We start from the raw sequence: 26,973 nt of genomic DNA on the forward strand, positions 1-26,973 counted from the left end.
AGAAAGATGGAAGAAAATGTAATACGATGTTGTATAAAAATGGTTTATTGTAAACACACCACAGTACAATGTATATTTTGGTGACATAAGTGATGTGAAAATGTGAGGCGTGTGTCCTGCTAGGGTGTGAGCGTGTGTGAGGCGGCAGGTGGGTAGTGAGTGCTGGCTGTGGGTTGGGGTCCTGCTAGGGTGTGAGGCAGCGGGTGTGTGGCGAGTGCGGGTGACAGCTGGTCAGTGATATTGTTGAGTAGGGGCAGCATGCGGCAGGTGTGTGTCGAGTGTGTGGGGTGGGTGAGAGGCGGCGGGTGTGTGTCGAGTGTGGCGGGTGTCTGTTGAGTGCGTGCGGCGGCTGTGTGGCGCAGGGGTGTGAGCGGTGGGCGGGTGAAAGGCAGAAGTGCGGGTGGGCGAAAGGCAGAGGCGGGAGGGCGGACGAAAGGCGTTGAAGGAGGGGAGGTGAGGTCGGAGGGGTGGTGGTGGGGTGGTGGTGAAGGGAGGTGAAGGGGAGGCAGAGGGGAGGTTGGAGGGGAGGTGAGGAGGATGGGTGGTGAGGGGGGGTGGTGGGGGATGGTGAGGGGAGGTGAATGGGGGGCGGAGGGGAGGTGAAGGGGTGGAGGGGAGGTGAAGGGGGGGTGGAGGGGAGGTGAAGGGGGGGTGGAGGGGAGGTGAAGGGGGGGCGGAGGGGAGGTCGGAGGGGGGGTGGAGGGGAGGTGAAGGGGGGGAGGTGGAGGGGGGGGAAGTGGAGGGGAGGTGGAGGAGATGTGGAAGGGAGGGGAAGTGGAGTGAGGGGAGGTAAAGGGGGGTGAGGGGAGGTGAAGGGGGTGAGGGGAGGTGAAGGGGGGTGAGGGGAGGTGAAGGGGGGTGAGGGGAGGTGAAGGCCGCTCACTCACCCGGCCGCTCACTCACCCGTCCGGCCGCTCACTCACCCATCCGGCAGCTCCCACGTGGATCTGAGGCGGGAGGCAGCGTGTTGTGGCCGCACCCCCGCTGTGTCCCGGGTGCTCGCTCCGCTCCCCCGCTGACTGTAGCGGCGCCGGGGGGGGGGGGGGGGGGGGGGCTGAAGGCGCGGGAAACAGGGAGAGGCGGAGGAAGAGGCGGAGCCTCCGGGACCGGCAGGTAAGAGAGCGGGAGATGTGCTGCTAACACTGTGAGCCCCGATAATGTATGTAACACCCCCCCCCTAGTGTGTGTGTGTGTGTGTGTGTGTGTGTGTGTGTGTGTGTGTGTGTGTCTCCTTCACTCCGCCTCAGGCCAATGAGAGGTGTGCGGGGGCGGCCGGGCCAAGGGAGCAATCTCATTGGCCTGGCCCAAGGTCCAATGAGATTGCCGCTAGGGACACTGGGAGGGAAACAGGGAGACACATACAGACACGGACACATAGGACACTTTCAGAAATATATAGTAAAGATAAGGTGGGTGACAGGATAAGACTCAATGAATAGTTATCTTCCCAGGTGGTCTGTTAACCTACCTTTTCCAGATTCACACGTTGTGCACTTTAAGCACTTACTAACTCCATTTGGATGGTCCATATACTCCTCACCTGCCATGCAATTGACACAGTTTGGTTTTCCTTTTGGCGCCTCGCAATCGGATTTCTTAAATTGGCCTGAGTAAACGAGAGGGTAAAACCATTGCCAACAATATAAACAAAGTTAATCTTCTGTCCAAACATCTATGAAAACTGAACATCAAAATCAGTGACTATTAGTCATCCCAAATGATCATGATTGTAGTGAATAGTTTTAGTAGCCAGATAAGTTTAATTAGAACAAGAGTTTTCAAAAGTTTGAGATCAGGAAAACTAACGTAACAAGTTAAACATGATGCATTATCATGTTGGCACATTAAAATGTATCACTATTACTCTCATGATCAGATATATGTTTTCATAACTTTCCATATTTAGAAAGGACCAATGCTTTTTCTATGATGCATACACATTATTTTGTACTTTTCAAATAACTTCTACACTCCACATACTGAATCGTAACATTCACATATGGTTAGGTGCCCAAAAGGTAATTCTGACCCGTAAGGTACTGTACAGTCAGGGATATTAAACAACCAGTTTCCCTTTTTTATAACAAATAATGAGGGTGCTCATTTGAAGCAGCAATTTTTTTATTACAGGATTGAAGCGGGGGTCTCCGGAGCTAAACTGCATTCATTTCAGCTCTGAGGACCCCCTGCTTCCAGAAATACAGTACTGAGGATTCCGGTGTCTGTGGAGTTTATAGCCCCCCGTCACGTGGGCAAATAGGAAGCCGCACGAGATGACGTCAAAGCTTCCTACTGGCCCGCATGATGCGAGAAATTTAAGCCGCCATTTTGTTGGGTCCACTCAGCCCAGCCGGAGCTGCTAACAGCACCCCCTTCTTCAATCCCGTAATAGAAAAATACATTGCACGTTTTACATGTTTTGCTGCTTTAAAGCAGCAGTCCAAGCTGTCAGGTCCCCCCCCCCCCCCTTTTAATATGTGCATCACTACAATCCACATAATGAGAAGTCATTAGCTAAGTTGCAGATCGATCAATTCTCCTGTGATCGATCAATGAAGATTCTGCTCGGGGGTTCACTAAATGGCTGTCAGTACAGCAGAAGAGGAGCAAAGATGCAAAGTTCTGTTGGGAAGATCATGTGACCAGGCAGTCACTAGATACAATTGGTGCACTGCTAGAGAGGGCAGGCCTCAAAAAGTGGTGTGCCAGAGCCTGTTTCAGAAGAGGAAGGGGATGTGACTTTGTAAATGGTTGCTATAGAAAGAAACAACGCCTGTTACATTATAATACATTACAAATTACATTCAGAGTTGTTTTAAAAAAATGCTACAAGTGTTTTCTCATAGTACAGAACTGATTTATTTTAAAAAGAAAAACACATGTAGGATATTGCTTGGTCTGCAGCTTTAACATAACAGGTTTATAGAAGCAAACACTAGATTATTTTTTTATTGAGGCCGACATTTAAAAATATTTCAAATGTTTCCTCTTGTTAAAGCAGCACTGGCACCTACAGTAGCTACTGTTAGGATTTGTGCTTTATGGTGTTAAGAACAGAGCTGGAGTTAGGCCCCTAAATGTTCAATGTGACCTGTTCCTTCTCGACCTGACTACTAATAGGAATTTTTCTGTGAGCTTTTTTCCTAGTCATCAGACCATCGCGGGTAAGGCTCAAATTCCATGGTATTCAGCAGAGCTATCTGCTAAGCTATTGCACAAGTGATCCAGTAGGTGGCACTGATGCAGTAAACATTGTGCCAAGAGGCTGACTTCCCTACAAACATTAAGTACTGTACATGTATTCCACTCTCTTAGGCCCAGATCGACAAATGTCTTTTAAAGGAGCAAGTCCCATTTGGGCTCCCCCCCTTTTTTTTATATGTATAGGAACAGGGGGTCCTGGAAGCTAAACCCTAAACCACGTTAATTTCCGCTGAGGGGAACCCCTCTTTCCCAAGATACTTATCAAAGAAGGAGCCACCGATACTTCCTGGAGGTTTAAATGTCTCCAGGCCTGCCTATTGGCCTGCATCACGCTGGCAATATAAAGCTCCATTTTGTTTCCCCTGGAGGGAAGAGTTCCGGCGGCACCTTCCCCTGTATCTCTGGAACCAGGGGGTCTCCAGAGCAAAAGATGACTTAATATGACGTTAACCTTACTTAACCTCACCTTAAGCTCGTGTATCTTCAAAGGATAAAAAGACAGCGTTAAGTCATGTTTTCTCCTGTAAAAAGCATTGCGTTGATTATAACGTCCCTTAGTGATAATAAGATGCAAATATGGCTGTACCATAATATCATAATAATGAGGTCACGTGAGGTCCCCATACGGTTCTGCTGTTTGGCTGGGGTGGACGCTTGTCCTGGTGGCTCCTGCTGTGCTGAGTTCTCTGCCACTGGTGCAGTCCGGACCTTCGGCACCAGTGAGCAGCTCCAGCTTGTGCTCCTTGGTAAGTGCCCGCCCCCCTCTGACAGCTTGTACAGCGGGTTTCTCTTGTATATAGTACTCAGGGCATTTGTGACCACAGGGTCTTTCTGTGTGTGTTTTTGGCTGTTTTTAGCATTCAAACAGCGGTGTAGGAACCGTCTGTTTTGAGGTGTTGTGGTCCGTTAGGACCCCAATTTTAACTATTGCGTGTTTTTATTTTTATGAATAAATACTTGTTCTTACACCTATCAGGTGATATGTGATATTTTGGTAGGTCACAGTCACTCACAATATATACATTTTCATGATTAGAGCACTGCTCATTATCACCCTTGATTTTAACCCCCGGTGCGCTCTCTGCACTTTCTGTTTTTCGTTTTTGGGGACTCCATCTTTGGAGCCCCCTTTAGGAGTGCTTTGAGGAGGTGATCATGCATGGTCAGCAGCAAGGGGGACCTAATTTCTTCGGACGGCTCGAGCGCGGACAGTTCACTTGTACTTTTGTACCATAATATCGCATATCCACAAAAGTCTGTTAAGGTTAACGCAGGGATATACTGTAACGTTACGTTATCTATGTCATAGTTACATAGTAGATAAGGTTGAAAAAAGACATGCGTCCATCAAGTTCAACCTATGCTAAATTTAGAACAACAGATACTTTATCCTATATCTATACTAACTTATTGATCCAGAGGAAGGCAAACAAAAAACCCCAGTGACATATCATCCAATGACATCTCATAAAGGGAAAAATAAATTCCTTCCTGACTCCAAGAATTGGCAATCGGATTAATCCCTGGATCAACATCCTTCCCATGTTTACTTATTTGGTATATCCCTGTATACCTTTCCTTTCTAAAAAGATGTCCAACCTTTTTTTGAAGATATCTACTGTATCTGCCATCACAGTCTCCATGGGTAATGAATTCCACATTTTAACTGCCCTTACTGTAAAGAACCCTTTCCTTTGTTGCTGGTGAAATCTCCTTTCCTCCAACCTTAAGGGATGACCCGTGTCCTTTATACTGCCCTTGTGATGAATAGTTCTTTTGAAAGCTCCTTGTGCTGTCCCCGAATATATTTGTATATAGTTATCATATCCCATCTTAGTCGCCTCTTTTCTAATGTCAATACATCTAATATAGCTAGCCTCTCCTCATAAATTAGATTGTCCATCCCCTTTATTCATTCGGTGCAATTTCTCTGCACTCTCTTTAGTTCCATAATGTATTTTCTTAGTATTGGTGCCCAAAATTTTACTCCATATTTAGGTGTGGTCTTACTAATGCTTTATAAAGGGGCATGATTATGTTTACTTCCCTTCCATCCATTGACCGTTTAATGCAAGATGATATCTTGTTTGCCTTTGCATCTTCTGCATGACTTTGGGCACTATTACTAAGCCTGCTGTCTACCAGCACTCCTAAATCCTTCTTCATCAATGATTCCCCTAATTTATCCCCATTTAATTTGTATATCGCCTGTTTATTTTTGCTTCATACTGTACCAGCACTTGGCGTTACTCACATCCAGATCGTGAAATAGGACTTGTACAAGTTCTGGGTGGGTGTATCACCACAGCTAGACATCATTTAACCAACTTCAGGGTTTGGAGCGGAGTAACGCTAAAACATGCTTAAAGTCACGTTATTTGAGTATAGAGGCACGTAATGCTAAATAACATGATGTTAAGCCTATGCTAATGAGATGTAGCGTGGACATTGTTCTTGCATATAATTAGCTTTGTGGATACACGTTATCCTCATGGATCGTAATGTGTTTTCTTGTTTTAGGTAATGTCATGTTAAGAGTCCTGATTTAACTGAGCTTTGTGGATCTGTGCTTATAGGAAAGACAACCTAAAAACTTAGAGAAGTTATAATCCTTCTGGGAAACCATGCAAGGTATTTTTCTGCAGATACATCCAGTATAGCTAAGGTCAGGTCCCCCTTTTATTGTGTTCCAGATAGGGACGCTGCCCCATCAGTTAGGATCCTTTATGATGGCCATATTAAGTAAGTGCATGTCCCAAGAAAGGGAATATAGAGATGCTTCAGTGGGCCGAGCAGAAGTGCCACCAGGATGTCTGAGGATTAGCCCTACAATCACATCACACTCCGCAGTGTTCAGTATCTCTGAGGAAGTGGCAATTCCAAAGCAGGGTTGGAGAAGTAACAGAACAGTTAGTGGTACACAAACCAGGCTAGGATCACAGCAGGGGGCACACAGTGAAAGGGACTAAAAGTAAATGGATAAGAAGGGGGGGCCTGATCCAACAGATGAGTATTACTAATGTGACAAGAAGATGCATCACCCATGTGTTTTAAGTGTGGGCACTCAGGGAAGATCTGAATAATCATTGATATGAGTATGGATGAAAATATGTGCAATCATGTCAAGCTATGATGTACTGTGATTGCAGTGTCCCCAAGGGTGGCGACACAAATAAAGGTTGATGTTTGTCACGATGGACCCAGCTTATTACGACTTTTAATTACCGGGATCATTGATTGAGCAAACAGAGAGATAAAAATAAATTGTGTTTATTCATCTAATGAACGCACACAACTATGTTACACAAAAATACAGTAAAAAGACATACTTACTTTGGAAACTGGGATAAGAAAACTAATCTTTCCTAATTGCAAAAACACAGCAAAATAATTCCTGGTCACTTTTCCTTCCTGTGGCCTCTTGCTGTTGAATTCGGGTCACTTATCCTCTGAGAAATGTAGACGATTTACTCAGAGATGGAACTTCTCAAATGGGACTGAATCTCAGGTGAATCACACAGGATGGAACTGATGGACTCATGAAATACTTAGATGGATCTCTTAGACTGATGCATCTTGAGTGGGGTTCAAATCTGTGATGGTGATAAAAATCCTCTTCACCTCCACCCCCTCCTTCTTGATGTTACAGCAGAGAACAACTTCCCCATGGCCTGCACCATCTTATAATACCACCTGGCCAAACCCCCTTTGCTCAGTGACAGAATCTCTGGTTCTAGTCAAAGAATTCCCCCAGTTGCTGGCCAGCTGTTTACCCCTTAACTTTTGTATACATCCTGGAGGGCATCTCCTCAGGGTCCCTTAAAAGCCAGGCCTTCGGAATGGTGGGCCATAAACTAGCAGGGTGAATCTTTTAATGTATTCTGTCCCCTGCCTGTCATGTAACCATACCTCATTCATGATCTGATTTTCCCCCTGAACCCTATTTTAATCAAACCTACCTCCGTCTTATACCTGGCTGGAGTGTAGGGATATACATTAACCCCTTGTGTCCCATTTTTACCTTTTCCTGCTCTGTGCTGAAGCAGGGCATCCCAGCACCTCTGGAAACGGTAAAACACAAATGGCAATTGTCTCATATTTTGCACACAGTCACTGTAATGCATACACAATGCCCGGGCCCAACAGCTGACACTCTAGGACCCCAAAACACGGGTCAGGGGTAACCAAGTGGGCTTGACCTTTATTATAACCCTGGTTCTCCCTTCCCCCGCCACAATGTTGCACTAGCAAAACTCCTGGCGCCCATCTTTTCCATCGACCAGCAGACCACTGACAGCTTGTGAGACAAGGTAAATTGTTGCGGATGCCTTCTGCACCACTACACTGATGTAACCTCCTCACGGAGCCAGGCAAGGAGGGTTATGCCACTAAGTAAATATGACCCTTCGCGACTGATTTAATATATTGTAGTCTGAAACTTCCACTGAAGTCAAAGGGAGTTTTTCGGACGGTTATAGCCCGAACTGCCATTTTGGAATATACTAAATTGAATCAGCCCCTTAGTGTATTATGGCATTCTCCAAAGTTTATATTTTGAAGAAATACTTATTTTACCAGGAATCTTTAAAATGACTGAGCTTTTTAATTCCTCTTCTATTTTTTTTAATTATTGGTTTGAAATTGTTCTCATAGAGTCTAGAGAGGTCCACTTCTAGTAGTATCCCTAGATATCTTAGGGATCTTATCTGTTTTGTTTTTTTGTGGTCATTATAGGGAAGCTTCCCAACCCTAGCCTGTGCTCAGGTTCATTTATATACAACATATCGGTCTTGGAGACATTAATTTTAAATCCTGCAAATGATCCAAAGATCTCTATCGCTTGTAGTATGCTTGCAATTAATTTGTTTGGGTTGATTAGGAACATTAGAATATCGTCCACAAACATAAATAGTTTTAGTTCTACAATTTTATATAATAAAAAAAATCTATAGAATAATTTAAGTGTCTAGAAAGTATATACAGTAGATTAAACAGCACTCTAATATTGTAATGAAGATAAAATATGACTGTGGGGCACGAGAACCTGGAGGGACCCTATACCTTCCTCAAAGACAATATATAGCACAAAGAGAGGGTACCCAGCACTCAAACGAAATAATGAAAGAGAGCCGAAATGTCAAAAAGAGATTTTACTAGAATATAGCCACAAAGTACCAGGGCATGTAGCGTCTTCTGTGCTGTTACTCAACGCAGTGTAAATAGCAAAAAGTCAGTTTACAGATATACTACAAACATACAATTGATGTTTGATTGGTGACAAATTACAAATACAATTGATGACAAAAGATCGCTGTGATCTTGAGGAACGGGCCAGAAGAAGGGGCATTTAGCCCCGAAACGTTGCCCCCCTTATCTTTGTCTTGTTCCTCCCCCTTTTCCCTTGTCTTTTCCTCCTCCATTCCCTTCCCTTCCCTTACCATTTGTTCACCCATTCCACATTTTGCACATCAATTCTATGTTTGTACTACATCTGTAAACTGACTTTTGCTATTTACACTACTCTGAGTAACAGCACAGTAGACGCTACATGCCCTGGTATTTTGTGGCTAAATCCTAGTAAAATCTCTTTTTGACATTGCTGCTTTCTTTCACTTCGTTTGAGTGCTGTGTAACCTTTGTGCTATATAATGCAAACGTGTCTATTATTTATGAGAAAATCCTACATTTAGCCTATAATTAAGTAATAATCCCCTCAGAATAGGGCATTATTGGCCACTAATGCCCTGTTCTTCTGGGATTATTACTTAATTAGAAATTTTCCGCCCCATATAATTTTGCTGCGTTCTCGGTCCTATCGGATCTAATGGGAAGGTACTCGCCTGTGTCAGCCGCCTCCTTTCTACTGTGCTCCTGCTCCTTTGGAATCCCAGCATCAAATGACGCTGTGGACGTCCCCAACGTGACGTAACACGGCGTCTCGTTGCTGTGGCAACGTGACAGACGTCAAATGGCATCATGATATCATATTTCCATGGCAATGCGCCGCCGTGCGACTTCACGTTGGTTACGTCTGCGGCGTCATTTGACGCTGGGATTACAAAGGAGCAGGTGGGCAGTAGAAAGGAGGCCGCTGACACAGGCAAGTGCCTAGGGATGGCGGGTTTTGAAATCTGCTTGTAAGAGATGTGTGCAGAGGTACAGTATATTTAATGGAGACCGATTACGGTGAAATTAACATAAGGCTTTATTGCGCCTGTTACTTTAACAAGGCAAAAACATACTAAAATATACAAAACAATAAACCCTTATCCCTTTTGTAATGGCTAACTTACTTCCCCAGTACCTATCTGCAGGGCGGGTGGGATATTCCCATTACCAGCCTATCACCCCAAAGTCTCAAGAGGTACCTTAAGCAGGTGGCCCTCCATGTCAGTCTCTGGTAGGTTCCTGGGTCCTCTGTGTCCAGGAAAAATATAGGTCTTTGGGTGTCTGGGTGTCTTGATCTCAGAACACAGCTCTCCAGTGTTCTCAAGACTCTCTTCTCCTTCTGTCAGCCCAGTTGTAACTGTACTAAGGAAAAATCTCTCTCCTGTGTCTCACACAAGGCTTTTTACAGGGCTCTCATTAGTCCAGGTGGAGACTAGTTAATTGAGTGGCTGCAATTAACTATCTCTCTGCTGGATTCTCACAGCTCTGCGGCTACTTTATCTAAACAGGGAAAAGTCCCTGTTACACTGCCACTGTGTGTGGGTGTGTGTACAGGGGGAAGCAGGGGGGGGGGATTGTGTATTTGTGTACATTGGGGGGGGCTGCATTGTGTGTGTGGGCTTGAGTATATTTACAATTTCATTTTAATAAACAAGTACAGTAAAAGCACAAGAAAATGTAGAATATTGTGTTGATACAAATAAATTTAACTGTATAAAAGTGATTTTCTTTTTACGAAAAATGTAAAAGAAAAGGCCGACATTTAGCCTACAGTATAATAGTAATAATCCCGGAAGAACAGGTCATTATTCACCTCAGGCCTTCAACTCTTCCAGCTAGGGCATTATTGGCCAGTAATGCTCGGTTCTTCGGGGATTATTACTTAAATAATGCCCTGCAGATAGTCTCTGATATTAAAGATGGTAACTGGGCTCTGTTGAAAATGTTCCAGATGGGATGTGTCCTAGGAATGGATGGATGCACGTCTGAAATACAGATGAGAGGCACACCTGATTGCGCAGCGTTTTCTAGCAATCAGATCCCTATCTAAGACAGTGATGATTCCTACTCACATGATGAACGCCAATGTAGTCAGTGGAGAGAATCTGTGCTTGTTCCTCTTCTTTCAGCTCCTCTCACGACCCCACGTGCAGGCAGCTTTCTGGAGGAGACCTCAATCCACAATGGCGTCGGGGGTGGCTCCGTTGCGAAACCCCCACCGAGGGAAGGAATGGGCACAATATGGTGTAGTTTGAAACACTTTAATTAGCTAATACACTAAAAAACACATTAAAATACACTCACATGGTGCAATACCGAACTGTATTGCTCAAATTGCCGTCCGCAGCTTGCAAATCCTGCCCGCAAGATACAGAGAATCCCTGCACGCAGACACGCTGGTGGTACTGAGCGTGTGACGTCACCGCTGCCGGGAACTCTCCTTGCAGAGGCTACGGTGGCTGGGTTGGCTCAAGTGACTAGACTCCTCCTCCCTACGCGTTTCGTGACACGTGGTCACTTCGTCAGGGGATAGCAAGCTGCGGACGGCAATTTGAGCAATACAGTTCGGTATTGCACCATGTGAGTGTATTTTAATGTGTTTTTTAGTGTATAAGCTAATTAAAGTGTTTCAAACTACACCATATTGTGCCCATTCCTTCCCTCGGTGGGGGTTTCGCAACGGAGCCACCCCCGACGCCATTGTGGATTGAGGTCTCCTCCAGAAAGCTGCCTGCACGTGGGGTCGTGAGAGGAGCTGAAAGAAGAGGAACAAGCACAGATTCTCTCCACTGACTACATTGGCGTTCATCATGTGAGTAGGAATCATCACTGTCTTAGATAGGGATCTGATTGCTAGAAAACGCTGCGCAATCAGGTGTGCCTCTCATCTGTATTTCAGACGTGCATCCGTCCATTCCTAGGACACATCCCATCTGGAACATTTTCAACAGAGCCCAGTTACCATCTTTAATATCAGAGACTATCTGAAGATCACGGTATCTTGGACTTTAGCGCTGGGGACTTTAATATTGTTTGTGCACTGTTTTGTATCAGGTTTGGAATAACCTGACATTATTGTCACCTAGCTGCTTGCTCTTACAGCAATAGTTAGACTGTTTGTTGTGTTAGCACGTATTATATAATTTTTAGCACTGTATTTATCACACCTTAATTAGTGTAGGTAAGCGCTTTTTGGAGGGGTTATTTTCTTTGTTTTGTATTAAATAATGCCCTGGTTGCCTTGCTCCTCAGTGTCTCCTGTGCAGAGCTCTCTGCAGGCAGCGAAATGAGTCCGTTTCTGGCTGCAAGGAGGGGGAGCAGTCAGTGTCTGGTTGCAGGATGGGGGAGGAGTCAGTGCCTGCTTGCAGGGAGGGGGAGGAGTCAGTGTCTGGCTGCATGGAGGGGGAGGAGTCAGTGTCTGGCTGCATGGAGGGGGAGGAGTCAGTGTCTGGCTGGTGCCTCCTGTCCAGTCACCTCCCCTATCTGAGAGCTACTCTCACTCATTAGAAATTAAACTTGCCAAGTAGCCAAAACGCAGGCCCATTTTTGAATGAATAATCCATTGGAATCAGTCAATCAGCTTTGAGAAGTGAAGGGGTGTTCCGAGTCTAAGCCTATAACACAGTACATCATATTTGGGGACGCTTTTAGACAAATACAATTATAATATATATTTTTAGAAGGCGCTTGCATGATGTTGGTGAAGATGGTCGCATGAAAGTCACACTCCCGAGGCTGAGCACTCGAATATGGATCCCTAAAAAGAGTAGAAATCATATTACAATTACATGATGCCTACTTCTAAAACAACAAAATCCTCCCAGCAAGGAGTTCCAGACTACTTCAAGAAACTGGAGCAGTCCCGGGCTCTGGAGACGGAGATGCCATTACCAGGGACTCAATCTGATTCACAATCAGAGCATGAGATGGGGTCTTAAGTCTCTACAAAAAAAGGACATAATAGATCTGTTTAGTAACATCCAGAACTTCTTACGCGCAGAGATGCAATCAGCACTAGCGAAGGTTAAACAAGAAATTACTTCTCCAGGTGACAGAGTCGATACCACAGAATCAAAGTTGGACCACACAATAAAAGCCTTGAATGAGCACACCCAAAAAAATCATACAAGTACAAGACCAGATAGAAATGATCTTAGAGAGGCAAGAATATGCTAAAAAAAATCGGGATAGATTAACTAACATTCGAATAAGAGGTCTACCTGAAGCTTTGAAAACTCTCGCCTCCTACCATTCAACATCGTAGCTCCTACTACTGTACATTGTTTGAGACGATCCTTAAATCGGTTACTGATCTTTTGAGAGAAAAATCAATTAGATACAAGTCCCAATCAAGTTATAGTTATCCCTCAATGGCGTTCAGGCCCCCACGATGAACGTGGCCGACAGCGTGGGGTTCCTGGATTGCCTAGGGCTGTAATAATCTGCGGAAGTCATTGAAACATCCACGGCGGAGACGACAATTGAACCGGAAAGAACACAGACCCGATCAAAAGGAACCCGCAAAGACTGGTCAACAACCATAGAAACACTCAATTCCAACACGAACACATGATCAAGACTCTGCCATGATTACAGGGGCTCCAGTCCCTCAAGGTACCTCAACTAAAACAAAACAACAACAAAAAAATCATGATTGTAGTGAATAGTTTTAGTAGCCAGATATGTAGGCCGCAGTATCCTCTTAAGTTATATTAGAAAAAGAGTTTTTAAAAGTTTGAGATCAGGAAAACTTACGTAACAAGTTAAACATGATGCATTATCATGTTGGCACATTAAAATGTATCACTATTACTCTCATGATCAGATATATGTTTTCATAACTTTCCATATTTAGAAAGGACCAATGCTTTTTCTATGATGCATACACATTATTTGTACTTTTCAAATAACTTCTACACTCCACATACTGAATCGTAACATTCACATATGGTTAGGTGCCCAAAAGGTAATTCTGACCCGTGAGGTACTGTACAGTCAGGGATATTAAACAACCAGTTTCCCTTTTTTATAACAAATAATGAGGGTGCTCATTTAAAGCAGCAAATTTTTTATTACAGGATTGAAGCGGGGGTCTCCGGAGCTAAACTGCATTCATTTCAGCTCTGAGGACCCCCTGCTTCCAGAAATACAGTACTGAGTGTTCCGGTGTCTGTGGAGTTTATAGCCCCCCGTCACGTGGGCAAATAGGAAGCCGCACGAGATGACGTCAAAGCTTCCTACTGGCCCGCATGATGCGAGAAATTTAAGCCGCCATTTTGTTGGGCCCACTCAGCCCAGCCGGAGCTGCTAACAGCATCCCCTTCTTCAATCCCGTAATAGAAAAATACATTGCACATTTTACATGTTTTGCTGCTTTAAAGCAGCAGTCCAAGCTGTCAGGTTTTTTCCCCCCTTTTAATATATGCATCACTATAATCCACACAATGATAAGTCATTAGCTAAATTGCTTATCGATCTATTCTCCTTTGATCGATCAGTGAAGATGCGGCTCGGGGGTTCACTAAATGGCAGTCGGTACAGCAGAAGAGGACCAAAGATGCCAAGTTCTATGGGGAAGATCATGTGACCAGGCAGTCACCAGATACAATTGGTGCACTGCTAGAGCGAGCAGGCCTCAAAAAGTGGTGTGCCAGAGCCTGTTTCAGAAGAGGAAGGGGATGTGACTTTGTAAATGGTTGCTATAGAAAGAAACAATGCTTGTTACATTATAAAAAATTACAAATTACATTCAGAGTTGTTTAAAAAAAATGCTACAAGTGTTTTCTCATAGTACAGAACTGATTTATTTAAAAAAGAAAAACACATGTAGGATATTGCTTGGTCTGCAGCTTTAACATAACAGGTTTATAGAAGCAAACACTAGATTTTTTTTTTTTATTGAGGCCAACATTTAAAAAGATGTCAATTGTTTCCTCTTGTTAAAGCAGCACTGACATCTAGCTACTGTTAGCTGTTACTGTTAAAAAAAAAAGAGAGGGCACTCAACAATGGGACTCATCAAGTCCTCATTACCCTCCGATTCGCTCACTCCTGGCAATTAAAAAAAAAAAAAGTTCTTGCAACTGGTACCTGTACAACAGTCTACACAGACGGGTGTTCCACTAAAACCACAAAACCAGAATACACAACAAATTTTCACAACGTATACTCAGCACTCTCTTAGTCTATATCTTCTCAGGAATCCCACATGCCATCGATGTCGGTATGGTAAGCACTCTCTCCCCTTGGCATGCCCATGTCCTTGAAGATTATATCACTTAACACAAAGGACTTAAATAGCCCGAACAAATGAAAAAAAGTTATGACCGATTACAACAGATTTAAGGGTGACATATTACTCCTCCAAAAAACACATTTTAACCGATCTAACAACCCCCACATTTTTTGATAAAAAATGTCACACCTATTCTTAGCCTCAGCGTTTGTTAAAAAGAGAGGAGTGGCAATATTCCTCCGTAGATACATACCATGTGCCCTTGAGACAATTAAAGCTGACAAGGAAGGGAGGTTTTTGATATCATAGGCACAATTTATGGGAAAGAGTTCACAATTGTTAATATCTATGCACCTTACGACAACAGATCACACTTCCTCAACAATATTTTTTGCACACGGAACAATATCAAAAAAGGCAGACTCATTTTAGGAGGCGATTTTAATCTTACTCTTGCTAACAACCTTCATCACTCAGCTACACCCTCCGCATCATTGTATTGTATTGTATGTCTTTATTTATATAGCGCCATTAATGTACATAGCGCTTCGCAGCAGTAATACACGTGGTAATCAAATAAATAACAGAGCATGGGAATAAGTGCTTTAGACATTAAGCAAGAGGAGTCCCTGCCCCGAGGAGCTTACAGTCTAATTGGTAGGTAGGGAGAACGTACAGAGACAGTAGGAGGGAGTTCTGGTAAGTGCGTCTGCAGGGGGCCAAGCTTTATGTATCATGTGTTCAGAATATCCACAGTGCTATTCATATGCTTCTTTAAGCAAGTGTGTCTTAAGTTGGGTCTTAAAGGTGGACAGAGAGGGTGCTAGTCTGGTACTGAGAGGAAGGACATTCCAGAGGTGTGGAGCAGTCAGTGAAAAAGGTTTAAGGCGGGAGAGGGCTTTAGATACAAAGGGTGTAGAAAGAAGACATCCTTGAGAAGAACGCAAGAGTCTGGATGGTGCATAACGATAAATTAGAGCTGAGATGTAAGGAGGGGCAGAAGAGTGTAAAGCTTTAAAAGTGAGGAGAAGAATGGAGTGTGAGATGCGGGATTTGATCGGAAGCCAGGGGAGGGATTTCATGAAGGGAGATGCTGAGACAGATCTCGGAAAGAGTAGAGTGATTCTGGCAGCAGCGTTTAGGATAGATTGTAGGTGAGACAGGTGAGAGGCAGGAAGGCCGGACAGCAGGAGGTTACAGTAATCAATACGGGAGTGAATGAGGGCCTGAGTCAGTGTTTTAGCAGTCGAGCAACAGAGGAAAGGGCGTATCTTTGTTATATTGCGGAGGAAAAAGCGACAGGTTTTAGAAATGTTTTGAATGTGAGGGGCGAATGTGAGAGAGGAGTCGAGTGTGACCCCTAGGCAGCGTGCTTGGGCTACTGGGTGAATGATCGTAGTTCCAACAGTAATGTGGAAGGAGGTAGTAGGGCCAGGTTTGGGAGGAAGTATGAGGAGCTCTGTTTTAGCCATGTTGAGTTTAAGGCGGCGGAGGGCCATGCAGGATGATATAGCAGAGAGACATTCAGAAACTTTGGTTTGTACAGCAGGTGTAAGGTCGGGTGTTGAAAAGTATATTTGTGTGTCGTCAGCATAGAGGTGATAATTAGACCCAAAAGATGTTATTAGGTCACCTAGAGAGAGTGTATACAGAGAAAAGAGAAGAGGTCCCAGGACAGAGCCCTGGGGTAGCCCCACAGAGAGATCAATAGAGGAGGAGGTGTTAGCAGAAGAGACACTGAAAGTACGATGGGAGAGGTAGGATGAGATCCAGGATAGAGCTTTGTTCCGAATTCCAAGAGTATGGAGAATGTGAAGGAGAAGAGGATGGTCCACAGTGTCAAATGCTGCAGAGAGGTTGAGTAATATGAGCAGAGTGTAATGACCTCTGTCTTTGGCAGCATGGAGGTCGTCAGTTATTTTAGTGAGGGCTATTTCCGTCATCCATAATCCATAACAAAAAAGATCTCAATACATTAAGAACTTACATGAAAGATACAAACCTAGCTGACGTTTGGAGAGAACTAGATCCCACAAAAAGAGACTACACCTTTTATTCCACCCTACATCAACTATATACTAGAATATAGAAGGAACATTGAGGTACATAGTCCCCTCAATTAACTAGTGCTACAGAGCATTATGTCCACATTATATAGTAAATTGCTGCATCCGGAAAATACAATGAGAAATGAAGCTTATTTGAATTAACTCCTAGTTGGGACGTGATCTGGCAAGACTGTGAAGGGTTGTCCGCGGGAAGTCCTAAGACCCACCCAGACCCCATACATAAATCCGGCAACTCGATAAACAAGTGCACCTGGGGAGGCTCCAACTTGCAAAATAGTGGTAGCAAAGTACTCACATATGTCTTTAATTCATCCGGTCTTGTGTGCTCCAAGCTGTATGAGAGTACAGGAGAAAATCACCACCGCCGAGGAGGAGAGTGAAACAGCGGGCACGGGCGCGCAACAAAAATAGCAAAGGCTGGACTGTGCTATGAAAACAACTTTATTTCAGCATGGATTTTTTTTTAAAACGAGAGGAGGGGTGGCACCCCCCCCCCCCCCGCACCTCTTACGCGTTTCACCCGCTATGGGCTTTTTCAAAGAGTGGCGTTACTTGTGCACAGCCTCCTAAAGTACCGGATACAACCGGCAACGTCACTCCACCAATAGGGTGCAAGTACTCCCAAAATCGTATACAGGGAGACCACACACTTGGTAAGTGTATACACGTGTGAGATGTATCAGCACCAGAGGCATGCGCAATAGAGACAAATGGTGGGACAATGAAACAAACAGACAATTTAAATTTAAACAATTATATGACAACACAAATGAATTTAGCTAATAATCTATATTCGCAAATCTCCACGGAATGTGGTATATTCATGATAATATATACAAAAGGATATAGTAAACAACTCATCCATGAAGTTGCGAAATGATAAAAACACTGCATAGTAAAAATGCAATTTAAAGTTAAAATCAAGTAAAGACGGGGGGATGGGGGCTATCAATCTATTAGTTCATAAAGACAATTTAAATAACTAAAGTATCTCACATAGTTCAAAAGCATGCAACAATCATGAATTGTATTCAAAGAGTGAATTATTTGTGTTATATACAAATGTGACAAATGTAATGATGATGTTACATGCCATTTCTGTTACATTTGTCACATTTGTATATAACACAAATAATTCAATCTTTGAATATAATTCATGATTGTTGCATGCTTTTGAACTATGTGAGATACTTTAGTTATATAAATTGTCTTTATGAACTAATAGATTGATAGCCCCCATCCCCCCGTCTTTACTTGATTTTAACTTTAAATTGCATTTTTACTATGCAGTGTTTTTATCATTTCGCAACTTCATGGATGAGTGGTTTACTATATCCTTTTGTATATATTATCATGAATATACCACTCTCCGTGGAGATTTGCGAATATAGATTATTAGCTGAATTCATTTGTGTTGTCATATAATTGTTTAAATTTAAATTGTCTGTTTGTTTCATTGTCCCACTATTTGTCTCTATTGCGCATGCCTCTGGTGCTGATACATCTCACACGTGTATACACTTACCAAGTGTGCGGTCTCCCTGTATACGATCTTGGGAGTACTTGCATCCTATTGGTGGAGTGACGTCACGTTGCCGGTTGTATCCGGTACTTTAGGAGGCTGTGCACAAGTAACGCCACTCGTTGAAAAAGCCCCGAGCGGGTGAAACGCGTAAGAGGTGCGGGGGGGGTGCCACCCCTCCTCTCATTTTTTTAAAAATCCATGCTGAAATAAAGTTGTTTTCATAGCACAGTCCAACCTTTGCTATTTTTGTTGCGCGGCTGTGCCCGCTATTTCACTCTCCTCCGTGGTGGTGGTGTATTTCTTATATACTAGAATAGATTATTTTCTCATCTCGACTTCCCTTTTAACCAAAACCGCCAAGACAGAAATACACGAAATCTCATGGTCAGACCATGCTCCCATCTAAATTATATTGCACAACATTGACCTCCCAACATCAACATACGCATGGAGACTCAATGAGTCGCTTCTAAAGGCCCCGGAAGTGGTGGAGGTCCTGGAGAGAGAGATACACTATCTTTATTGGTTTGGAAATAAAATTGTAACATCCCCATCCTCTCTGTGGGAAGCCCATATGGCGGTTCTGCGATACAGGATAATGGTGGTGGAAGAGAGCGCAAAAAATATGAGATTGGAGAAAATCCAGCAGTATAGATCCGTAGTAGACAGACTAGAGAAACTCCATAAAATAAAAATAACACAAACAATCCTTAAAGATCTTACAAAAGCAAGAGGGGAACTAAATATATATCTCACACAAGAGGAAGAAAAATATTTGACCTGGACCAGAAGAAAATTATTCGAAGGAGCAAACAAGCCCAACTCCCTCTTGGTGGCAAAACTCAGACCCAAAAGCTCTTATCAGAAAATACATACCATTAAATTAAAATCAGGCATTAACACTTCCAATCATTATTACACCAAACTATATAATGGGGGAAAAAAACAACTCCTTATTAAAACTTGTACGACTATTTAAATGAATACTCAAAACAGCAAACTTCCGAAATTAAAAAAACCTGAGTGTGAAAGCCTGAATCGTCCTATTTCGCTAGAAGAAATAGTATCTACTATTAAAAATCTAAAACCCTCCAAAACTCCTGGCCCAGACAGTTTTTCCAATTTATATTACAAAAAAGGTGCCTCCTCCCTATCCCCATATCTCCAACAAGTACTCAACTCCCACATGTCTGGATCTGAGATTCCTCCAAATATGCTTCAAGAAAATATGTCTTTAATTTACAAAGATGGCAAAGATCCAACCAATTGCATAAAACTATTGCCCAATATCCTTGATTAACATACTGTAGACCTAAACATTTTTATCAAAATTCTGTCAACTAGAGTAAATTAATATATACCTCGGCAGATCTCTCCAGATCAGGTGGGTTTTATGCCAGGAAGACAGGCTGCCGATTAACACCAGAAGGGCAATCAACCTTATAGAAATAGCAAAAAATTCCCAAAACCCTGACATGCTCCCAGTGCTAGACACAGAGAAGGCTTTTGACCGCCTAGACTAGAAACATATGCTCCCAACCCTCAGAGAGTTTGGATTTCACAGGGAGTTTCTTCAAGCAATCGAGGCACTCGACTCTAAGGCTGCGTCCCTGCTGGCGCTGAGCGTGCTGTGCACTCAGCGCTTGCCGCTTTTACTTATTTGAATCTTAATAATAAAGTCCCCGCTCACGCGGCATGTGTGCGCTCGTGCGCGGGCACACACGCTCTCCCAAGCTTGGCGCTTGAGACAGAAAAAATTGACTTTGAAGCGCGCTTAACATGCCTACAATGTCCACACGCGTGCACTTTCAAAATAGACCGGACACCCGGCGCTCATGCTTAGAGAGTTGGTGACGTCACTGCTCTCAAGCATGAGCGCTGTCAGCGCCAGCGGGGACGCAGCCTAACCCCACAGCGAAATTTTGGTGTATGGGGTTTCCTTCCCAACCCATCTTAATAAAAGGTGGAACTCATCAGGGTTGCCCGCTATCGCCCTTGCTCTTTGCCCTGTCCCTGGAGCCGTTGGCAGCTAACATAAACAATCTGGATATTGGAGGTATCCGGACCGCAGACAAGGAGTACAAAATATCGTTGTTTGCAGATGACATTCTCCTCTCTCTCTCTCTGGGCCATTGACCTCTCTGCCTAATCTATATAATGAACTAGACTGATTTAATAAACTATCAGGCTTCAAAGTCAATAATAACAAATCAGAAGCATTAAACAGAAATATCCCTCACAAGGCTACCAAACTAATTTCCTTAAATGTTGTCTTTAGATGCAACCCCCACTCAATCAAGTATCTTGGAATATATTTAACAAGCACATATGAATCCCTATACAAATACAATTTCACCCCTTACTTACTGACTTACAGTACGAATGTGGAACAATTTGGAACAAACACCACATATCTTAGTAAGGTTCCTCTCAATTAAAATGAACCTGTTATCCAGTCTCCTATACCAGACCCTTCCAATCTCTATGGGGGACCTAAAAAAAACTCGAGACACATACCACAATTTATATGGGCAGATAAAAAAAACAAAGATTAATAATAATTTAAAAAAAATACTGTGCCTACCAATAAATAAGGAAGGACAGTCCCAACCTTGTCTTTTCAATTACTACAGAGCAGCACAGATTAGTCAACTAATCTCATGGCATCTATAGATATATCCATAGACATGCTATTATGGTTTCCTAACTCCAAAATGTTACCTCACAACACCTTCCTACCCACTACATAACACTCTCAAAAACTATGGAGACAAACCAAACAGATATTTAAACTAACTAACAAACGGTAACAAATTACACCACTGTTTGACAATCCAGACTTTCTCGCAGGTCAATCAAGAATAATCTTCACAATATGGCAAAATAAAAATATAACCAAAGTCAAGGACATGGTGGAGGCCCAGTCAGTAAAGTCTTTTGAGACCCTCATAACTGAGACTGGATGCCAGTGGGGGGGAGGGGGGGGTAGATGGGGAGTTTGGGGGAGAAAGAGAGAGTTCTTCAGAGACCTGCAACTAAAAGGCTATATAAAACACTTTGGTGAACTACCCCATCTTACACATTTTTAAGAACTGTGTTTAAGTCCCAACTACCAAAATGGCCTAATATCAATCTTGTACAAAATGTTTACTCTTTCAGAATAGCAAGCACTTCCTAAATATACGTGTAGCCCTTGTACCCCTTGGGTACTGAAACTACGTGTGCTGCTATTACCTGTGTGGCTAACAGGAGGCCTGAACCTCCGCCACTGGGAGCCTGGGATACACTTATGCACGGTGCAGCGCCTCCACCGATATGGGATCCCAGCGTGTGGGAGTATTCCCTCACCGGAACCAACATACAAAGTAAATGCACACAGTTGTATATGAATAGTATTTACTAGGCATGTATGTTGCATATATCCTAACACATTCCCCACATATGTCTCATAGCATCACCCCACATGTAACTCCCCTTTGTCCTTCCAGTATCAACGTGCCTGGGCACTTAACCCCTGACTGTCCACAAGCTATAGTGTATGTGTGAGGGATAGCGCTTCCCTGTGTTGGGGCCCGGTGGTGCACTTATAATACATTCCTGGTCTTGTCCAGACCAGTATAACCAGCAGCTCTGCGACGTGGTCCCGCGGCGCAATGTGCTGCTTCTCGTTTGGATGATTCCGCCGTCTGACTTCTCTGGAGAGACCTCCAGCCGGATGATCCCTTGTGAGCAGTCTCTACTATGGAGTCCCGATCTGCTTTCTGCTAGCAAGCTGCACTGTCCTTCAGGCAATGTCCTGCAGCATATCTATCTCTCTCTTGGTATAGTGGAACGGGTCCCTATCCTATGGCCTTTCCCTATAGCATGCACATAGAGTACGTCTACTGTGGCTCAGGGGACTAACTGGGCCCTTGGGGGTAACTTCTGGCCTAGTCCCTGGAGCACAGCTCCGTGGACACTACCTGCACCATTCAGGTCCCGGACTTGACGGCCTGCTTCCTGTCCCAGCATGCAATACTCTTTCCGTGCCTTCCAGAGGAATCTTGCAGCCCTATTGGCTCCCTGGTGTCAGGTGGTGTATCTGCCCCTGAACATCATGGGGCTTGTAGTCATGTCTACAGCCTCTATCATTAGCAGCCTCGTGTGCTCTCTCTAATGGCCGCTGCTGTGCACCTTGCGTGAACCTAGTAATGGCCGCTGTAATTCGCACTGCGCATACGCGAGCCCTGCGAGTGTGAGCGCAACCCAACATGGCGGCGCCTTTCGGAGGGAGTCGCCGGCGAGTCCGTCGCCACCCGCAACAGCCGCTGCATCGGAGATAAGGGGGGAAAAACCGGAGAGTGGGGAACCAGAGGGGACCTCGCTACATACGAAAAAGCAGGAAACCGAATGAAACACTTCTCTAGAACCGAAGACTGGACAGAAATATTTGAAGTTTTGAACAAAAGTTCAATTTGAACCACCATACGAGAGAAAACTTTCAAGTTGAGGCTCAGATGGTACCTTCCTCCAGAAAAACTGGCCCACATATACCTAGGCATGACACCCATTTGTCCAAAGAGATGTGGACTAAGAGCATCATGCCTTTATATGTGGTGGTCATGCCCATATATAGCGCCACTTTAATCCAAAGAATTTGAAGTATCTCAATTCCAATGGATCCAAGGTTATTCTTACAAAACAAACCCCTAAAAGATTCAAATATAAATACTCAACGATAAATCTCCCACATAACGACAGCAACAAAATGTGCGATGGCTTCCGTCTGGTTTAAACAGGAGCTCCTCACAATAACACAAATTGGGGATAGGATATGGCATACATTTTCCATGGACAAAATCATGAGGTACTTCAATGACTCGTGCACAAAACTCTTAAATACATTGGATCTACTGCAAACCAGGCCTAACAGAGAATTAGCCCTTCTTTAATTCCCTTTAATTCCCTTGCAGACATCTCGTTCGATACAGGACACCTGGGGGTCCACTGGTGGCTAGAGATGGGCTCTTGGGAGTCCAGCGTTGTCTAAAACCAATTAAATAAAACGTATCAAGAATAGACGTTAAACAAACGGGCCCTATCCTGTAATTAATTAACTGAACAAATAACTGAAGGAATTTGATATCACCCACAACAAGACGATTCCACGCAGAAACGTTAAATGTAATAAAAGCACAATTTGATACAGTCGCTGTTCTCAATGTTAGGACACTACGCCAGATAAATGTCTTCATGAATGCATTTCACCCACCCCCTCCCTCTTCCTCACTGTACCCCCCGCCACCCCCCATAAATTTTAAATGGTACATAGAACATACCAGCATCACATTTTTTGCAGCAATGGTTTTCTCCATAGTATTCATCATGTGGGCAATTTCTAAATTGCTCCTGTGATGAAATAGAGTCCTTGTTCACAGATTTATCTTGCAGGCTTTTGAGGGATGACCCAAAACTCAATCCGGTTGCCTAAAAAAAAAAAAGACAAAACATAAGCATATCAGTGGGGGGTTTTTAAGGACTGCACATTAGATGTTAATTTGATTTCAAATGGATCTGAAAATCTATTCCACAAAAAGTAGGACATTGCTATAGCTAAGAAAAGAGTCAGGTAAACGTGGAGTGTGGGACAGTACTGGAACCTATCCCAGATAGGATAGAGAATGTCATGAAATAACAGCTGCTGACTTGCAAAGTTGACTTTTCCTCTGTAATACTATAGAGCAAGTTGTTCGATGTGCTTTGCGGGCAAGTATCTATTACAGGGGTGGGCAACTCCAGTCCTCAAGGGCCATCAACAGGTCAGGTTTTCAGGATATCCCTGCTTCAGCACAGATGGCGTAACCCAGGGGGGCGCAAACTTTTTTCCCTGCGCCCCCCTGCCGGCTGTCCCCTCACTCCCGCGCCCCCCTCCCAACCCCAACTTACCCGCGCTCCGGCGTAATGACGTCACGTTGCCATAGCAACGTGACGTCACATGACCTCGCAGCGTCATTTTGACGCCGCGTTGCCATGGCGACACAGGGAGGAAGCCGCCGGAGCCACGGTAAGTTAGGTTTACAGAGGCCCTGCAGCTCCCCCGGCACTTAATTTAAGTGCCTTCGGGAAGCGCGCGGGGCCTCTGTAAACCCCGCGCCCCCCGTCGGCAGTGTCGCGCCCCCCCTGGGGGTCACGCCCCACAGTTTGCGCACCGCTGGCGTAACCAGTGGCTGAGTCAAAGACAGGCTCTGATTGAGCCACCTGTGCAGAATCAGGGACATCATGAAAACCTGAGATGTTGGAGACTGGAGATGCCCACCCCTGATATATTACAATCCCTCAAAAGGTAAATAACAGCCTACACTGTACACCGCTATAATAAGAGTAATTTTATACCCACATGAACTATGTTTTTCACTTTAGTTTCCATACAATAAAATACATTGGTGCTTTCATTATTTGTTGTGGATATCATCTGACCTAAAGCCCTTTATTTCAAGTAAGTTTCCGGTGGATCAGAGTTAAAAGAAAAAAGCCTGACCCATTTCATTCCCAAAGCATTTGTCCATAATGAAGTATTATTGGAATAAAATATCAACATGGAGAAATAGTCACAGCTGTGTTTGAGTCTAAAGTAAATGACAAAAATGAGTGGCACGTCATAAAAATGTGGCCAACCTTATTGCTTATTAGTAATAATGTATGTATGTATATATATGTGTGTGTATTTGAGTGTGTGTATTTGAGTGTGTGTATTTGAGTGTGTGTGTGTGTGTGTGTGTGTGTGTGTGTGTGTGTGTGTGTGTGTGTGTGTGTGTGTGTGTGTGTGTGTGTGTGTGTGTGTTTGTGTGTGCAGTGTGCTGTGAGTGTGTGCTGTGTATGCAGTAAGTGTGCTATGTGTGCAGTAAGTGTATGCAGTGTGCGTGCAAAATAAAAAAAATTTAAAAAAAATGTCTTTTGGGGTCCACGCTAAAACCACGTTATAAGCAGATCCGCGTTATAACGGATCGCGGTATAACGGGGTTGAGCTGTATATATATATATTGTGACAGAAACCAGGGGATGGTAATAAATTCCGTATATAGGGCTCCCAGGATACTAGACAGTTTCTATCCTGTTTGGCCTGGGAGTGCAGCCTTATAATACATACACTCCATCCCACAGTTTGGCAAGCGCTGGAACTGAGGGATGAGAGATCCAGACCAGAGTTTGTCTGCTGCCTGATTTCTGTCACCTGTCATGCTAATTAGGAATCAGGTATGAAAGACTGATTTCCTGTTTGCTCTGGTCTCCCCACAAGAGCCAGGAGGCTGGAAGGCTGCTGAACTACAGAGGGGAGAAGCCTCTTCCCCAAACAGGTTCAATCTTTCTGTTCATTTGTGTAAGACTGCAAAAGTACCGTGTTTTGATGTTGGAAGTGGAAAAGCCACTTCCAACCCTGAGTCAGGGATATCTAAGTTAAGTTATCGCTCAGGTGAGCAGCTTTTGTTTTGATCTGTTTTCTGTTGTATGCACTGTGGCAGTCTCAGTGCCTGGGACTGAATAAACCAGGCATAGCCTGTTTAAAGGAACAGTACGTGACGCCTCATCATTTAACCTACCCTAAAAGACCGTGTTCTAAACAGTCCCGGACAAACGACGGAGCCCCGGAGTAAGCCGTTTGTCACATATGGTGGAGAATGCGGGCACTGCACTAGGGGGTCTGCGGGTTAAAGAACTTTGAAAAAAAAAAAAAAAAAAAAAAAAAGTTTTTTTCATCCTCTGCAAACAAGATGGAAGACGTGGTGGGTGCGCTGGTACGCAATGTCGCTGCCCAGAAAGACGCGAATGAAACCCAGCAACAGCTGTTAATAGCCCAGCAAGAAACTAATGCAAACCAGCAGCAGACGAATGCAGCCCATCAACAGCTGCTAATAGCCCAGCAAGAGATTAATGCCAACCAGCAACAGGCGAATGCAAACCAGCAACAGGCGAATGCAAACCAGCAACAGACGAATGAAGCCCTGCAAAACGCGAATGCAAACCAGCAAGAGACAAACCGCTTGCTGAGAGAGGAGCAACAGCGGTTCGCTCAGGGCTTACAGCAGGAACTCGAGATCCTGAGGGGGACTATCAGTAACCTTCCACTGGCAGCGGCAGCCCCAGTACCGAAAATGACCAGGGCAAGCCACTACCTTCAGAAGATGGGACCCTCGGATGATGTGGAAGCCTATCTTCTCACGTTTGAACGCACGGCACAGAGAGAGGGATGGCCAGAAGCTGAGTGGGCTGGTCTAATCGCACCCTTCCTAAGCGGCGAACCCCAGAAGGCTTACTTTGATCTAGAGCCAGCCGAAGCTAACGTCTATGCAAAATTGAAGTTCGAGATCCTCGCCCGCCTCGGCGTAACCACGGCTGTTCGCGCCCAAAGGTTTCACGCATGGTCCTTCACGATGGATAAAGCCACCCGAAGCCAGATGTATGACCTCATCCACCTCGCCCGGAAGTGGCTACAACCCGAGATCAACTCAGCCAGCCACATCGTGGAACGGTTGGTCATGGACCAGTTCTTGAGGAAACTTCCCTCTGCCTTACGCCGTTGGGTCAGTCGGAGTGACCCCCACAATGCGGATGAGCTTGTGGCCCTCGTAGAAAGGTACAATGCAGCAGAAGAGCACCCGCAACCCACAGTCGTGGAGCAACCCCACTACCCGAGGTTCCAGGACTCTTCCAGAGACGGTAAAAGGGTACCGGGGTTAAGGGGCGCTGAAGAGCGGCGACCACCTTCACGCAGCACCAGCAACAGTGGTTCGCAC

At 44.3% G+C, this 26,973-nt stretch overlaps 1 protein-coding gene across 2 annotated transcripts in view; it reads right to left on the minus strand.

The window, feature by feature from the left end:
* Positions 1 to 26,973, minus strand: part of FAS (Fas cell surface death receptor) — a 78,178-nt gene that overhangs the window by 23,967 nt on the left and 27,238 nt on the right. The window contains exons 2-3 of one of the 2 annotated variants that reach the window (XM_075612886.1): positions 23,521 to 23,668; positions 1,469 to 1,606 (exon numbers count right to left, since the gene is read on the minus strand). In XM_075612886.1, the coding sequence (XP_075469001.1) occupies positions 1,469 to 1,606; positions 23,521 to 23,668 (286 nt within the window). Of the gene's footprint in view, positions 1 to 1,468; positions 1,607 to 7,225; positions 7,701 to 23,520; positions 23,669 to 26,973 lie in introns of those variants that run through there. The other variant, XM_075612887.1, reaches the window with a different exon arrangement.

Source organism: Ascaphus truei, chromosome 8 (genome assembly GCF_040206685.1).
Source record: "Ascaphus truei isolate aAscTru1 chromosome 8, aAscTru1.hap1, whole genome shotgun sequence".
NCBI lineage: Eukaryota > Metazoa > Chordata > Amphibia > Anura > Ascaphidae > Ascaphus > Ascaphus truei.